Source organism: Trichoplusia ni, chromosome 7, assembly GCF_003590095.1.
Source record: "Trichoplusia ni isolate ovarian cell line Hi5 chromosome 7, tn1, whole genome shotgun sequence".
NCBI classification, from domain to species: domain Eukaryota; kingdom Metazoa; phylum Arthropoda; class Insecta; order Lepidoptera; family Noctuidae; genus Trichoplusia; species Trichoplusia ni.
This window is the reverse complement of record NC_039484.1, coordinates 6,284,149-6,298,905: the sequence shown is the minus strand read 5'-3', so window position 1 is coordinate 6,298,905 and position 14,757 is coordinate 6,284,149. Positions and strand designations below refer to the sequence as shown.

Here is a 14,757-nt window from a genome sequence, read left to right as displayed (position 1 = left end):
TAATTCAACACGTAAGCGTTAACATTATCTAATGGAAGAATAGAAAACTCTAACATTCGTTATATAATTAGTATTTATTTTAAAGCGATCCACAATTTGTAGTTCTCATATATTTTAGATGCCATCATTTTCGGTCTCTTAAAAAAGCTGCTGTTAGCGGCAATACTTTAGAATACGAATACTTACGCTAATGAGTTAATTTAAGAATATAACTGTTATTGCTTGTCGATGGGATGTGTTTATTTAGCAAATACAAGCTTAACATTATCTCCTTTACGTTTCAATTACTAAGCAACGTTGAAACTTATTTACAGTGATCACAGTGAACGACTATTCAGCCAAAAAAGGCGGCAAGTTTATGTAAAAAGAAGCAGTCGCCATCTTGTTTTAAGAGCTTGTATTCGCTAATCAAACTTACTCCTATAGTATACGGGTTTATAAATTCTCTCTTCAAATTGCTAGCTGCCATCGTAAACACGTTCAAATACGTGTTATATATATCGATAGTTCCATTAGCCCGCTAATTAAGGGCAAGTTTCACAATAATTCCTAAATATATTGTCATTAAAACATTCCGTCTATTTAACGCGTAAGTTTGTAAATCGAACACGTTTCCGTTACTTAACAACTACGTTTATTCTTATGCCCATCAGTGTTAGTATAATAAAAAAAATACTTAAGCACATTATTTGCAAAATAAATAATATTTTTATGCCTAAAATTGCGACGCGCCTAAAAATAATGGCAAAATGATTTGAGAAAACTTGAATTACTTTAATCGTCGACCAATTCTAGACACTACAGCAAGATTGCTTATTTTGATATGACTAATAATTATCACCATTACCTGCCCGGTTAATACTAAAGCCACTTCATTAAATAAGATTATAATTCACAGGTACTCTATATAAAAATACTTTCAAATTTTATCACTTTTAATCTAATATGTTGCAAAATATTTTACTAATTCATGATTGTTTGAATTATCATACGACCTACTTGTAAACAAAGTAGGGCAACTACTATACATGGTGTTCGCATTCAACAAACACAATACAGGCGTTCTACTCGACATGATTTTGTTCATTATCAACCATTTAATTAAAGCCTCTTTTACTTCTGCATACTTTACATCTAAGTTAAACTTTTCACATAGCTTTTACCGTCATAGCACCGTAAATTGCATATATTTTTCATGAATACTACAACATTTATTAACATTAAATTCATAGGGAGAAAGTTGACAGCTACGATTGCAACTGTGACAACAATTACATGTCACAGGAATGAGGTGAAAAACAAAAACTAAATAACTGCTATTTGGTATAGTAAACTCGAGTGAATAATTGAACGACACACAAAACTTAATAAGGCCGGTTGAAACATTGCAACAAATAAACTGTACTATAATAAACATCAATGAATTATCCTAAATAGAAATAACAATAAAAATAATGTACACGATGTAATATCCTTTTCTAATTTAACCTAAACACGGAACGTGTAGCTTAGCCCTAATATCAAACTTAACAATGTTTAATATTGCTTCGTTGGTGAGAAGCCCGTTCATATTTACAGTACTAAGGAGTGAACACACATCAGCACATGACTTACACAGCTAGTTATACATCAATCTGGCATGTCTATAGATGTAATAGGCACAACTGGTTTTAAAGTCTCGTTCTTCTTTTGATTTTTCTGTGACTTTTTGCTTTCTTTGATTTTCTTGTGTGTGTCTTCGTCCCTGTATGGCTCCTGCGCGGGTGGATCGCTTGGTACGATATTTGATCCCCTATTCACGTTGTTGTTGTAAGCGATGTTGGCGTATTCTTGTAACAGAGGGAACACTGATAGCAGGAATTGACAGAAGTCTTTCCTGATGCCAAACCACCCTGAAAATCAAATAAGGATGAACACTATCTATATATACTCTATTTGCTCAGGTACTAAAAAAATGTAAACAATTTGTGTGGGTATTTTTGTCTATAACTAGAGTTTTGAAATAAAAGGTTTCTATAGACCAAATCTAATATACCACTAAAATATATTAGTCGGTTATTTATTTAATGTGTTTCTATAAAAAAATACACCAAGATTTTTTTTTAAGTACCTAAACAAAGGGAATATAGAGACAATAACAATAGGCATAATCTGTGCAAAATTCGAAACGACCTACTACTATAAACAAGTAACAGCTATTGGAAAATAAAATTTTAAGAAAAATCAATAAAACGACCCTGCGGGCCGACGTATCGGTCAAGGTTTGCGACGTAAAGTTTAATAAGCCCATAAAATTATATTATCAAAATCAATAGACGACGATTTAGGTTCAAGGTAGCCACATTTAGGTATAAATTACCACTTTATGCGGTTTTTTTATTGGTATCCTTCATTTTTCAATTATATTATATGCACATAAGTAATATAGGTTGCAATTGCGTGGTTACTTAGTAGGTGTTTACATGGTACCATTTATTTGCATACAACTGACATAAGCAGGCTCCATTTATAGCCGAAAATATTGGCCTGGTGATAGCAGGACAGACAGCGGTGTATTAGTAATAGGGACCCGTTTTTAAGGTTTAAGTACGGAATCATAAAAAATACGGCTTAAGCATGAAATAGATGTAAAACGTCGACCTATGTACGGATATTACTTTTTCAAGTAAGAATTGCTTTTGGTTTATTAAAATAAACGACTGCTGCAAAGGAAATGAGTCCTTATGCAGCAGGAATTTCGGTCAGCGATTTGTCTATCATCGCTTGTCCTTGTGCATTGAAAGCGTCCCACATGTTGTTCTAAGAATCAGTCTATTACAGGCTTATATTATAAATACTTACATTTATTTCCACCTTTTGAGCTGAACGACATAATGATGAGCGTGGCGTAGCTGACAAACAGCGGACTGACGACCACAGTGTATGACAGGGGGAGGCCATCGTCTAATTTGTTCGTTAATAGCACCTGCACAATATTGTAATAACTCTTTAGTAATACATATAAAATTAGTTGAACATTATTCGGCCAAAACCAAATATTATTTATAAAATGAATACGCATATTTATTGACTCAGTTTAATTCTCCAGTTATGTATATACTTACACTAATCATACAACATTAATAGCTTTTGGCAAAACAAGGTAAATTAAATTGCAGATGTATTAGTAACAAGTTACAAATAACAATAATTGGTAATAAAGAACATTTTAATATTAAATTCAGAGTAAAACCTTTTAGGATTTTTGTAAAACCTCATAGTTTTACAAACATACCGGTTTATCATCGAAAAAGGCCAATAAAAGCAGAAAACGACTAAGTATGGTAGTTAGATCATTTTAAACTTAAAAACTACTAGTATTTCTTTGGGCTTCTTCAAAATCGAAATCAAATCGATAGAAGTAAGTGTTTTTCTTAACAAACGTAATTCGTGTTACACTGTTGGGCAAAGGTCTCTACCATTTTTTTTCTTTTTGAAACGACTCCCGCATTACATACAAATCACGTGCAAGACAACCAGACTCAGAATAAGCATTCGTGGATCACAAATGCTTGTCCTACGCGGGGATCGAACCCGCAACAAGAAGCGCACGCGCACACTCGGCTATCCGTGCAGTCAAAGCTGTGACTATTCTATCCTGAGCTAAGCTAAGCTACTAAGGTGTTTCTTGACTCTTATTTTTTTTCTTTTTAAAAACAACTCACAACATAATTGGTCAATAAATCCTCAGATTGTTTAAAGGTTAGCTTAAAATTAATTGTTTTTCGTAAGTTACATACCTGAAACACCAATGTCGGTATAACCGTGAATGTATAAGCTAGGGCTGAGTTGAAGCTTGTGCGTCGCTGTTGTACGTTGACCTCCGGAGTTCGTAGCAGGATCCCGGCAAAGATTATGCTGTATAGGACCCCTGGACAAAGCGGTAAAGATATTAGACCAACCAGTTAGAAAAAAAACTGGCATATCTATCTTTAGGAGTCAAAATAGGTATAAAATAAAATGTATGAAGATTTTTAATAACAGATATGTTATTTGTAGTTAAATAATCATATGAAAATAAGTTATTATGCAACAACTTAATCCAATGTAATTATAATTCTAATTTGCCATAAAAAGAATTATGGCTAAAAGAATAATGCACATAATTCCTGTTTTCTTTAATTATTATTTTACTATGAGTCAGTTACTAACTGTATATTAGTTTTGTTTATCATATAAACACGAATGACTAACATACATACATAGCCATATATAACCACATCCATAAATAACACAGTGCCTACATAATCTTGTAGCTGTCATTAATGTGTCAATGCAATCACACAAACTAGCACACTAGGTAATCTAAGGCATGTGTAAGATAATGATAAAGGAGTACATACACTCACCTACTAGACTGAGGCACATCAGTATCCATAGAGGTACAAACACTACTTCCCAGGACCAAGTGATGAACTCATCCAGCCTTAGTGCCAGGAATATAAATTGGAGTATATTCACGGAACAAAATAATTCCAACTGTAATAAAAGTATACATTTTTGTAGTAAATATTTATAGTTTATTTATTTATGAAAACTGTTTATTGGTGAGTCTGTAAAGTCATTGACCTCTATAAATTTTATAATTAAAAGCATTTATGTTGTTTTAACTGTTGGATATCATATAAGTCTGTGGCATTTATCTTTAAGTAGCTGTTTATTTACCATCTTGTGTATATTCAACCTTACATTATGTATATATATTCAACAAATAGACTTTACTCAGAATTATCAATAGATCTGTGACAGAATGTCGGAAGGTCGAATTTTACTATCATACAACTTAAGTACCAGCTTTTAAGTGGTAATTAGTACAGTGCTGATAATCAGAAAAAAAACGAGATAATTTCTCGGATTTAGAACATTTCCATATTGATAAGCAAAACTGAACTTCATTCTCTTGAAATAAAGTTCATAAGGGTTAGTCAACAAGGAATAAACTTAACAAGGAATAAAATACATACCTCATAGCTGCGATCATGCTTCACAGACCATATACAGATGGCAATGGACACTATGCTAATGAAAATGAGTGGTATAAAGACCAGTATCCACACATGGCGACTGGTGGTCAACTGGTCACAGACCAACAACTCAAACATTAGCAGGATTAGGTGAATGGCAAGACTTATCAGCATAGCTTTGTAGTGGATGTATGCTTCACCTTCCAACCTGGAATATTATAATGTACATTACAAAGAGTATAATAGACAAAACATGTAATAAAACTTTTTGGTGCTGTTTCTCCATTTGTTTAAACCTTATTTCTTCTTTTTTTGGACATTAATATGAATTGAGTTTTAATCATAATCCATGCATATCAGTTGTAAGTAATGTAACTCTACATAACAATCTTTTAATTCAGTTTACATTTGGAAGAATAACGCCTTGTGGTATAATATATTTAGTAATTTAAAAATATAATATGCTTTTGCTCCACTTATAAATAAATAACATGACGTATTGAAGGTAAATATAAAAATAAACAATTAATGTTTATAGTTCAAGGTAATTATTTAAATACAGAATTAAATTATGAAAGGCCATTCCTTTCATTCAGTTTTTTTTTTATCTAAGTGATGAAGTATAACTGTTTTAAAATTGAAATAAGGTTATTATTGTTTAACAACTAAACAACATACCTGAAATGAGGGTACTGCCACCAGACATATGTGCCTACTGTGGCACCAAGCACTACCAGGAATTTCCACACCCATATTGGCGTAAAAACTGCCCAGTATGACCATGATATCGAGTTATCTAACTTCAAAGCTATTAAAGCTGTAAATATTAGCAAACAACTGTGAACCACGAATTTGCTGTGGACAACAAAAACAAAAATTATTTCAACTAATCACCTACCACTCAATTCAATAACAAAATAAAACAACAAAATTACCTCGGATTAAAATCCTGAAATAAAGTTTGTAAATTCATTTCCATACACATTCGTATTGTTGAATGTTTTTAACATTTCAATTTAACACGATCGGGATTAGAAGATCTTTAATATTAGATAATTACGTTCACACGAATCACAACATAAAATCTATTCCTGCCACAATCCACTAACAGCTGCAAGTAAAGCTAAACCACAGACTAGCGCGTGTTATTAAATGCATGTCAAATTAGGCGTCACAAACATTCTAAAATCTTTATAAAAACAATTTATTTTAAATGTATTAATTAAAATAACTCGTATGTAAGTACATTCAAAGTTATGCTAAGAAGTCACTTGTGCTGTAATATTTTCTTGCCCCCAAGGATTTTTATCAGTTTTGATGTATCATCAATATTCAGAAATTATTTTTTATTCAAAGGGCAATACTACCTCGGTCAAGAAAAATTACGAGACGTCATTGTCAAAATAAATGTAATTGATCTGACTCTGACAATTTAAAGTTTGCAAGGGATCGTAGAATAATTAGGTAATTAATAAAAAAGTAAAGTCTGTGCGTAAATAATCAACCCAAAAATAAAGAATAAACTAACCTACTAGTATTAAATTATAATATGGCTTCGCCATCACCAAAATCACCGGAACAAAGTGAAAAGACTAAACAATACGACCGGCAACTTCGCTTATGGGGTGACCACGGCCAATTTGCACTCGAAAACGGTCATATATGTTTGGTGAACGCGACTGTCTTGGGTACTGAAGTATTAAAATCCATTGTTCTACCTGGAGTTGGCGCAATCACAATCGTCGATGATAAAATCGTGACTGACGAAGATATTGGGAGCAATTTCTTTTTAGAGTGCTCAAGCAAAGGTTTAAATAGAGGATCAGAAGCACTGCGGTTGTTATTAGAGTTGAATCCCGCTGTACAAGGAAACGCAGTACAGGAACCCCCTGATCAAATTCTTAAAGAAAACCCTGATTTCTTTAAATCATTTACTGTAGTAATTGCTACTTCTCTTGGAGAAAAGACTATTCAAGATCTAGCCCAGCATTTATGGGATGTGAATGTTCCACTGATATTGTGCAGATCAGTTGGATTTCTAGGATCCTTTAGAATTCAAATGAAGGAGCATGCAGTAATAGAAACTCATCCTGATAATGAACAAACTGATTTACGTTTAGATGTTCCATTTCATGCATTGTCTGAATATCTAGACAGTTTTGATATAGATACTCTTGATCTAAAAGACCATGGTCATATACCATGGATAGTAATTATTTACAAAGCTGTGCAAAAATGGCGAGTTAATAATCCTCACTGGCCTATGAGCAGGAAGGAGAAGAATGAGATCAAAGGTATTATTCAAGATTTTATAAGAAAAGATGAAAATGGTGTCCCAATAAATGAAGAAAACTTTGAAGAAGCCATTAGAGCAGTTAATACTGCTTTGATGCCAACCTTTTTGCCAGCTAAAAGCCAGGAGCTGCTGTATTGCAGTGCTGCTACTAATATAACAAAAGAGAGTACTCCATTTTGGATAATGTGTGCTGCACTGAGAGGCTTTGTTGAGAGTGAAGGGAAAGGCAATCTACCTGTCAAAGGGGTCTTACCAGATATGACAGCTTCAACAGACCACTACATCAAGTTACAAAACCTTTACAGAACTCAAGCCTCTATGGATGCAGAGATAGTATATAGGAAAGTGCAACAAATTGTTGCACAGTTACATTGTGAGAACATCAGTGAAGCTGATGTGAAATTGTTTTGTAGACATGCACATGATTTGCATTTAATTAGTGGATCCAGTATAGTCTCTGAATACCAACTGACCAGTTCTGTAGCCTCATACATTGCCAGGCATTTGGAAGAGCCTGATGTTATGATGGTTCACTATATTCTAATGAGAGCTTCTGAAATATTCCAATCAGAACATTGCAGAGCTCCTGGGGACTGGGAGCCTGAAGGTGACATTGCCAAACTCAAGACTTGTGTTACTAAGCTCCTCAGCGATGTCTCATGTTCCCCTTTCCCTAAAGATGATCATGTCCATGAAATGTGTAGGTATGGAGGGGCAGAAATACATAGTGTCTCAGCCTTCCTAGGTGGATGTGTGGCCCATGAAGCCATCAAAATTGTTACAAAACAGTATAAACCTGTGAATAATACTTTTATATATGATGCTGGATCAACTAACACTGCTACTTTTACGTTTTAATTTATACTCAATTTGTAATAAATAAATTAAACAAAATTGTCTCTCATTTACCAAAATACTTCTTCCCAGGGATAAAATAAAGTCTAAAAATACTATTGTTCAAATACTTTACTATGAATTCAAGGATTTCATATATTTATTTAATTATTTAACAGTACATAAAAATCCAGTAGATACAAATGTTGACTTTTCCAAGTTAGTATGAAAAAACGTTATTTATTGTGTGGGTGATAAATATAAATAAACAGTGACTACAATATAATTCTTCAAAGTTGTGTATTTAGTTTGAATATTAACCACTTCAAATCTTACATTCAAAATATAAAAGAATTGGTGAAAACATTTCCATTAACAATTTTAACACATAAATTAGATAAACATATTATCACATGACTAAATAATTGAAACAAACTATACATTTGGCTAAATCCTCATGGATGGCAATAGAAGGATACACCATTATGACAACAGTAATCCACTTTATACAAATGCTAAGACAGCATGGCCTCCAAAAGTATGTAACACAACGTTGAGAATTTCTCTTTAAATACCTACATATTTCACCTAAGCCATAACTTTAATCGCAATGCATCTACACCATTAAGGTAATATCTAAATAAGCGCTTGTCCCGTACAAAGCCAAGATTCTCATAGAGCTTCAGTGCTGGTTTATTTGTAATTTCTGTTTCTAACACTACTTCATCTGCATTATCATTAATCATCGCCTGCAACAAAATAAAATATTAAGTAGTACCTACTCAACAATAGTGTGCCAACCAATTTATTTAATGAATTGAGTGTGTTTTATAGATTTTGGGCTATTTATACACACATATATGATGGATAACAAAAATTTAGTATTACATATTGAAATACATCTATCGTAATACGAGACATGATAATAAGAACTAAGTTATTTACATATTCTAATCTGCTCATAGTATTCATATTAGAAACCATTTAAACTGAAAATAACATTTACCTGTATTGCTTTCCGCACCAGTCTAGAGCCGATCTTTCTCTTCCTATATTTTTCATCAACTGCTAACATTGCAATGTAACCTCTTTTTACAACATTGCGATGCATATCTAACTTACAAACAATGGCACCAATGCACTTTCCTTCATGTGTTGCGAGGAAGCAAAGTTTAGGCCAGTTGTGAATAAAATAACGATAGGTATAGATAGAGTAGGGTTCCGACAAATCTTTCTGTATAAGTCTCATGATTTCTGGCATCTGCTGCTCAGACTCGTACGATATAATTTCAATTTCGTCTCGTGGTTCTTGCTGCTCATTGGAAGCAGTGTTATCAAGTATTTGTAAAGCATCATCGAAAATACACCTGTCAGTGTTTTGGGTGAGGACTTCTTTGCCTCCTTTACACATTCCTTCACTACACTGTACACTATTTACATCTTTCACCGCTTCGCTCGTAGTATCCTCTTGTACTTCCGATTTATCACTCAGACCTTCGGGGCTCCCGTTTGGATGATCAGTCGTCCCATTGGTTAGGTTACTATTGATATTATTAATATGAAGAGTATTCGCTAACGCCTCGCTTAGATTATCTTGATTAGATATACTTATTTCGTCCGGACTTGCAGAAGGATCTTTGGCCTTTTTACTTTTGTTTTTCATATTGGTGCCTATTTGACTGCACTTCATATTCTGAACATTTTCTTCGGTAATCTGATTCATATTGACGTTACTCTATCTATAATTATTTACACATTCAAATGATTATATGTTCATATAAATTTCGCGCAAGCTTTTACGAAGATACATACATCTTTTTCTTGTCAAAATTGTAGAAGAGTATCACCGACATCTTGGTAAGTATAAAAGCAACAGTTTCCATAAAAACTTGATCTGACTGTTTCTATGTACGTTCATAAAATAAAAAAGATATAAGTATGAATAAAACTATGAGACAGTAAATACGAATTCTGAAAATATTCCTTGAAAATATACGAAATTTATTTTATGTCCCTCCAATGCCTTCCACAATCACATTGCAAAAAAAATACCAGTCGCATTACAGTTCCACACCATCGTAGTCAGTTAGGCGTCGTCATTCATTTTTCTTATCGGAAAACATAAGCAAGTAGACGAAGAAAGATATATGGTAAATGCTTAAGATGTCCAAAATATATTATGTGTAACTCTGAAACGTAGTCGATGTTACCACAATATTTTGATGATTACCAGATAAAATATTTGAATCGAAATAAAGAATTTTCTCCACTAGAAATCTTATAAGTATAATTTTAGAAAGACTCGATCGATGATAAAGCGAATTTAGATTTTTGACACTTACATTAAGATAACGATACAACGTATGCCTAAAAAAATGTAATTCCTTAATGATTCAATTATACGCGTAACTTTCTGTAACTTTAAAAAAGCGAATTAATGCCAAAAAAACGAATTTCGTTTTAAAAACTATTTTGTATTTGACAAACTGATACACTCATGACCTATTAATTGTGAAAGTTTGCTGATATTATAACGTTTTTTAAACATGAAAATTGCGACTGACTTTATTAGAAACACGTAGAGATCAGTGAGAAACTAACCTTATTACGTAGGAGTTGCCATATAAATAACATGTGTGTCACAAAATAGATTAACCATGTGTAAAGGTATTAAATTCTGTTCAATGACCTTAGTGTCGACTACTTAGATATTAATACTTTTATTAACCATTTGGAAAGTATTCTTAATTTATTTGGAACGATTTGATGAAGGATATTGGTTATAAAATATATTAGTTATTTACAAAACTGGCAAGCTTGGACGAACGTGTTATTTAGCGGTAGTTTTAAAATTATCAGTATAACTACGGGAATTATTTTACAATTAACTATTAGTATGATTTATTGTTTTAATAGTAACATTTTCACTGTCTAAAATCAGTTTAACATCATTTTTAAATATGGTTCATAATAGAACAGCTTTATTAGAAAACGTAATATATTGCATATCAATGAAATAATTTTACTTATTCTTTCTACACCTAGTTGCAAAATAAATTGCTAGCTTTTTCGTATATTATTAAACTAAATACTACGCATTCAACATTAGCTGTTGGAAAATTTTTTATTTTTAATATTAATTGAGAATTATATTGCAAAATGAATACAAACTGTAAAATTGAATGTGCCTGCTTAATTACTAGTAATTAAGCTATTCTACAGTTGGGTAGGTACACTAGGTACTGTAGGTATATGTCTATTTTTCTAGACATAAATATATATTTTAACTTTCAACATATACCACGCCGATATTCAAGAGGTATGCATCCTATACATTACATAGGTATAATGTGGGTATAATATACCTATATAGTAGGACTTAGCGCCGAACGCCTTGTTGACGTCATGAAGAGAATCAACATGGCTGGCAGGCGACTGAAAGCGCGCGCGTGTACCGCGGCGGTAGGTGGTGTGCTTGGCTCTACGAGTACTAGACTCGATCGACTCGAGTTCAGTACCCGGTTGACAGCCGGTGAGGCGGCGGCGTGACGTGGTTTTTTCAAGCGAATATTACGCGCACGCCGCCTCTGCGCGATTTTCTATTGTAAATAAATTTTGTATACAAAATAGCTAACGTGCTAATGAAGAACGTGAACTTGCAGTGTGTGCTAAGCTGTTTTATTAAAACAATTTAAAATTGTGTTGTTTATTTATACGGAACACGCAATGTAGTATCTTTGATACCATTACTCTGTCAGGGAGAACAAATCGCGTAATTCACAATTTCACATTTGAAACATGTCATTTATTTATTAAATGACGTGTGGGATTATACATGCGTTGATTGTTGAGTGCTTGATCAACACGCTCTTATTTTAGTGCGCGTTAATGACTGCCTTCGATGAATATAAACAAAAAGTGTTGCGGATGGTTTTGTACAAATCCACCGAAGTGTTAGAAAATCCATTTGGAATTTGATGATTATAATATAACAATGGCGGACCGTGAACGTCCTGCGAAAACCCCCATTAGGGTGGGTTTTTATGACATCGAGAGGACCATTGGCAAGGGAAATTTTGCCGTCGTTAAGTTAGCACGACATCGAATAACGAAGACTGAGGTAAGAGTTAGCAATCGATATCTTCGTCACTTGATGCATATTAGAAGGGCTTTTCACTAACTTTTAATAATACCCAATTTTTAATTTAGGATTGCGTCTAATTGACAGAATAATTTAAAATCTACCTTAGCCGAAGTAGTAGTTTTTGAATCTGCTTAGGTACTCAATTGTATAGTTCAAAACTACCTACTATATTAAACCCATTTACAATTATATGAATACTGAAGTAAAGAAAACCCGAATAAGAGGTTGCAACTGAAAGCGTAACGGCTTTGTTACCCGGATCATAGACTACAGTTTCCAAACAAACAAAAAGCTAGACCTAGGTACAAACAAAATGTTTCAGATTATGTTATATACCTATAATACGTGTGCTGCCTATAATACATGTGCTAGGTTCGAATTATCGAATCCAATCGAATCCCTTTAACCCTGACATACTCATAGTAAGTACCTAAAGAATTACCTAGTCCAAAACACACAGGGTAATTTGGTATGAAATTTAAACCCTCCTTCTATTAATGAATACTCCATATACCTACCTAAATAATTCAAACAATATTTTCCCTAGAGTAAACATTATATAAATAATAGGTTTTCAATATAAGGACACATTACTAAACGACAGTCCATCACGGGCAAATTAAAACATAAATTGTCAACATACGCACTGCCTAGTAAAACGTAAATACGTAATACCTTATTATTGTTTAATGACAAATTCATAAGGAAAGACCTGACCGCATAACACCAACATAGCGCGATAACGCTAAGCCTTTTACGAAAATAACCTAAAATTCGTAATCATCCTGAAAATAATAAACATCTTATGCAATCGGTAGCGAAAGTAGAACCCGTTACGCGTAAATGAATTAATGTACCTACCTACCTAATCACAGAATACGTACGAAGCACATTAATATACAACCAAAGATGTAAATCAAATGTGAATTCGTAATATGATGGTATAGCTACAATAAGAGAGAGATCTCTGTTACTGTATACCGCGGTTAAGGGTTTTGGAAGCATTATCAAATGAATAATGTCCAAAATAATTAATGGACAATGTATAAATTAAGATATATTAAAAATATTATAAAGTGTAATTAAGAGATATAATTTCATTTCAGATATGCTACTCAGGCAAGTTTCTAAATATAGGTACCAATCTTTTTAAGTTATCATTTGTAAAACGCACAAATCATGATATGATAAGGCATCAGCTATATGTTAATGATTGTTAAGAGCTCCTTAGTTGCGCAGGACGTTATCAGAATAGTAGGTACCTATTTGCTTGCGTTGCTCGGGTTCTAACATGTACACCTCACGTGCCCCTACTATCACGTTACGAAGGACCTCACCGAGGTAACAGATAACAAAATTAGCGTAGCCTTTACCAAAATTATTAGGAAATTTTGTACCTAACTTAAGAGAAGCAAATTTTGAATAATACAAATGATATTGCATTTGAAATCCTGCTTTCAATGGCTTTATATAAATCTACCACAGAATAAATAATATTGCCACTTAAGGCACAGCTTGTTGAAGTGGCAATAGAACTATGTCACGGCGAAGTCGTACCGTATGATGTATTGAAGAAGGCTCTTGGGATTGACTGGAGTGCGAGAGAAAACAGCTATCACGCAAAATGATACGGTAGACTAACGTACCAACTGAATACATAATATAAAATAACGATCGGAAAACGAAATAGAGCTCAGCTCGGTCACATGTTCAAGTCGTGTGTTGAGAAGAACCCATACGATCCATATGAATTGTTCTGCTTTGTTCGTGTATGAGAATGATTCAACACTTAATTGTTCTTGCCTATTGAATTACCTTGCAGGACTTCGCTTGCGGAACTTGAACTTTGAAGTATCGATTGAGAAATAACATCGTGCCACCGACATTCCATTTAAATTGACTAGAGCAGTGAATGTATGCCAACGTCTCATCTTAGTTGCAAGTAGGAACATAGCAACCAGACGGGATATAGAATGATCGGTGGAGTGTCGTCGACCGACGCGTCACCAACACATTGTTAGAATACGACAAGTTAATCTCACCTCATATTGTCACGATAACAGTTATTTTAAAGTAGTAAAGCAAATACCTATTCAGTATCTATTCGTCACAGTTTATGTCAAGATTGTATTAAGTTCATTTGATTAAGCACATTTTTAAGGTAGTATCGAATCGCTAAGCAATTTAACGCGAAAGACCAAACTGTCAAAATGATGCAAAGGTCATTTTCTATTTGTACACTTAACCTGAAGTATACTAGCAGCAGATACGGTGCACGAACATACGCAGATTGTATTTTAGAAACCTAGTTTCTAACTGTCACTCAATGTAAGATTACTTGTACTGGGTGGCAACTGGCTCAATAATGTGCACTCACGAATTCGACAACAATAATTAAAGTATACAGTAGAAATGATACTTGCGTTCTTCTTTCATTTTTTTTACAACAATACACAATTGTAGAGAAATTTCATTAATTG

At 33.4% G+C, this 14,757-nt stretch overlaps 4 protein-coding genes across 5 annotated transcripts in view; 2 read left to right on the top strand and 2 right to left on the bottom strand.

Moving 5' to 3' along the window:
- Nucleotides 1-1,606: 1,606 nt before the first annotated feature.
- Nucleotides 1,607-6,148, bottom strand: LOC113495847 (transmembrane protein 185A). 2 transcript variants are annotated; one of them, XM_026874840.1, is made up of 7 exons: nt 5,939-6,148; nt 5,682-5,858; nt 5,004-5,211; nt 4,383-4,518; nt 3,780-3,910; nt 2,842-2,965; nt 1,607-1,892 (listed from the first exon to the last, which is right to left on the bottom strand). In XM_026874840.1, exons 1-7 carry the CDS (start codon nt 5,986-5,988, stop codon nt 1,630-1,632), a joined length of 1,089 nt encoding a protein of 362 aa, XP_026730641.1. In that variant the 5' UTR covers nt 5,989-6,148; the 3' UTR covers nt 1,607-1,629. The 2 variants fall into 2 exon arrangements, with proteins under 2 accessions (XP_026730641.1, XP_026730642.1); XM_026874841.1 differs by having other exon boundaries at nt 4,389-4,518; nt 5,939-6,146.
- Nucleotides 6,149-6,342: 194 nt separating this feature from the next.
- LOC113495846 (NEDD8-activating enzyme E1 regulatory subunit) lies at nt 6,343-8,193 on the top strand. The gene has a single exon (XM_026874839.1). The coding sequence runs from the start codon at nt 6,553-6,555 to the stop codon at nt 8,155-8,157; it is 1,605 nt and encodes a 534-aa protein (XP_026730640.1). The 5' UTR covers nt 6,343-6,552; the 3' UTR covers nt 8,158-8,193.
- An 82-nt stretch (nt 8,194-8,275) lies between these two features.
- LOC113495848 (N-alpha-acetyltransferase 30-like) lies at nt 8,276-10,223 on the bottom strand. Its single transcript, XM_026874842.1, has 3 exons — nt 9,946-10,223; nt 9,140-9,872; nt 8,276-8,882 (listed from the first exon to the last, which is right to left on the bottom strand). Exons 2-3 carry the CDS (start codon nt 9,854-9,856, stop codon nt 8,718-8,720), a joined length of 882 nt encoding a protein of 293 aa, XP_026730643.1. The 5' UTR covers nt 9,857-9,872; nt 9,946-10,223; the 3' UTR covers nt 8,276-8,717.
- Nucleotides 10,224-11,457: 1,234 nt separating this feature from the next.
- The window catches only part of LOC113495843 (serine/threonine-protein kinase SIK2), a gene marked incomplete at its 3' end in the record, with an annotated part of 33,927 nt that continues 30,627 nt past the window's right edge, over nt 11,458-14,757 (top strand). Inside the window, 1 exon segment of the mRNA XM_026874835.1 lies at nt 11,458-12,253. Coding sequence (XP_026730636.1) covers nt 12,128-12,253 — 126 coding nt within the window.

Bases quoted from the DNA above. Each gene is read 5' to 3' on its own strand.
- LOC113495847 (XM_026874840.1), bottom strand. From the start codon at position 5,988: ATGTGTATGGAAATGAATTTACAAACTTTATTTCAGGATTTTAATCCG. The intron at 5,859-5,938 runs GTAATTTTGTTG...TGTTGTCCACAG, and splicing joins TTTCAGGATTTTAATCCGAG to CAAATTCGTGGTTCACAGTT. The intron at 1,893-2,841 runs GTAAGTATTTAT...TTTGATTTTCAG, and splicing joins CTCAAAAGGTGGAAATAAAT to GGTGGTTTGGCATCAGGAAA.
- LOC113495846 (XM_026874839.1), top strand. From the start codon at position 6,553: ATGGCTTCGCCATCACCAAAATCACCGGAACAAAGTGAAAAGACTAAA.
- LOC113495848 (XM_026874842.1), bottom strand. From the start codon at position 9,856: ATGAATCAGATTACCGAAGAAAATGTTCAGAATATGAAGTGCAGTCAA. The intron at 8,883-9,139 runs GTAAATGTTATT...ATTTTGTTGCAG, and splicing joins TGGTGCGGAAAGCAATACAG to GCGATGATTAATGATAATGC.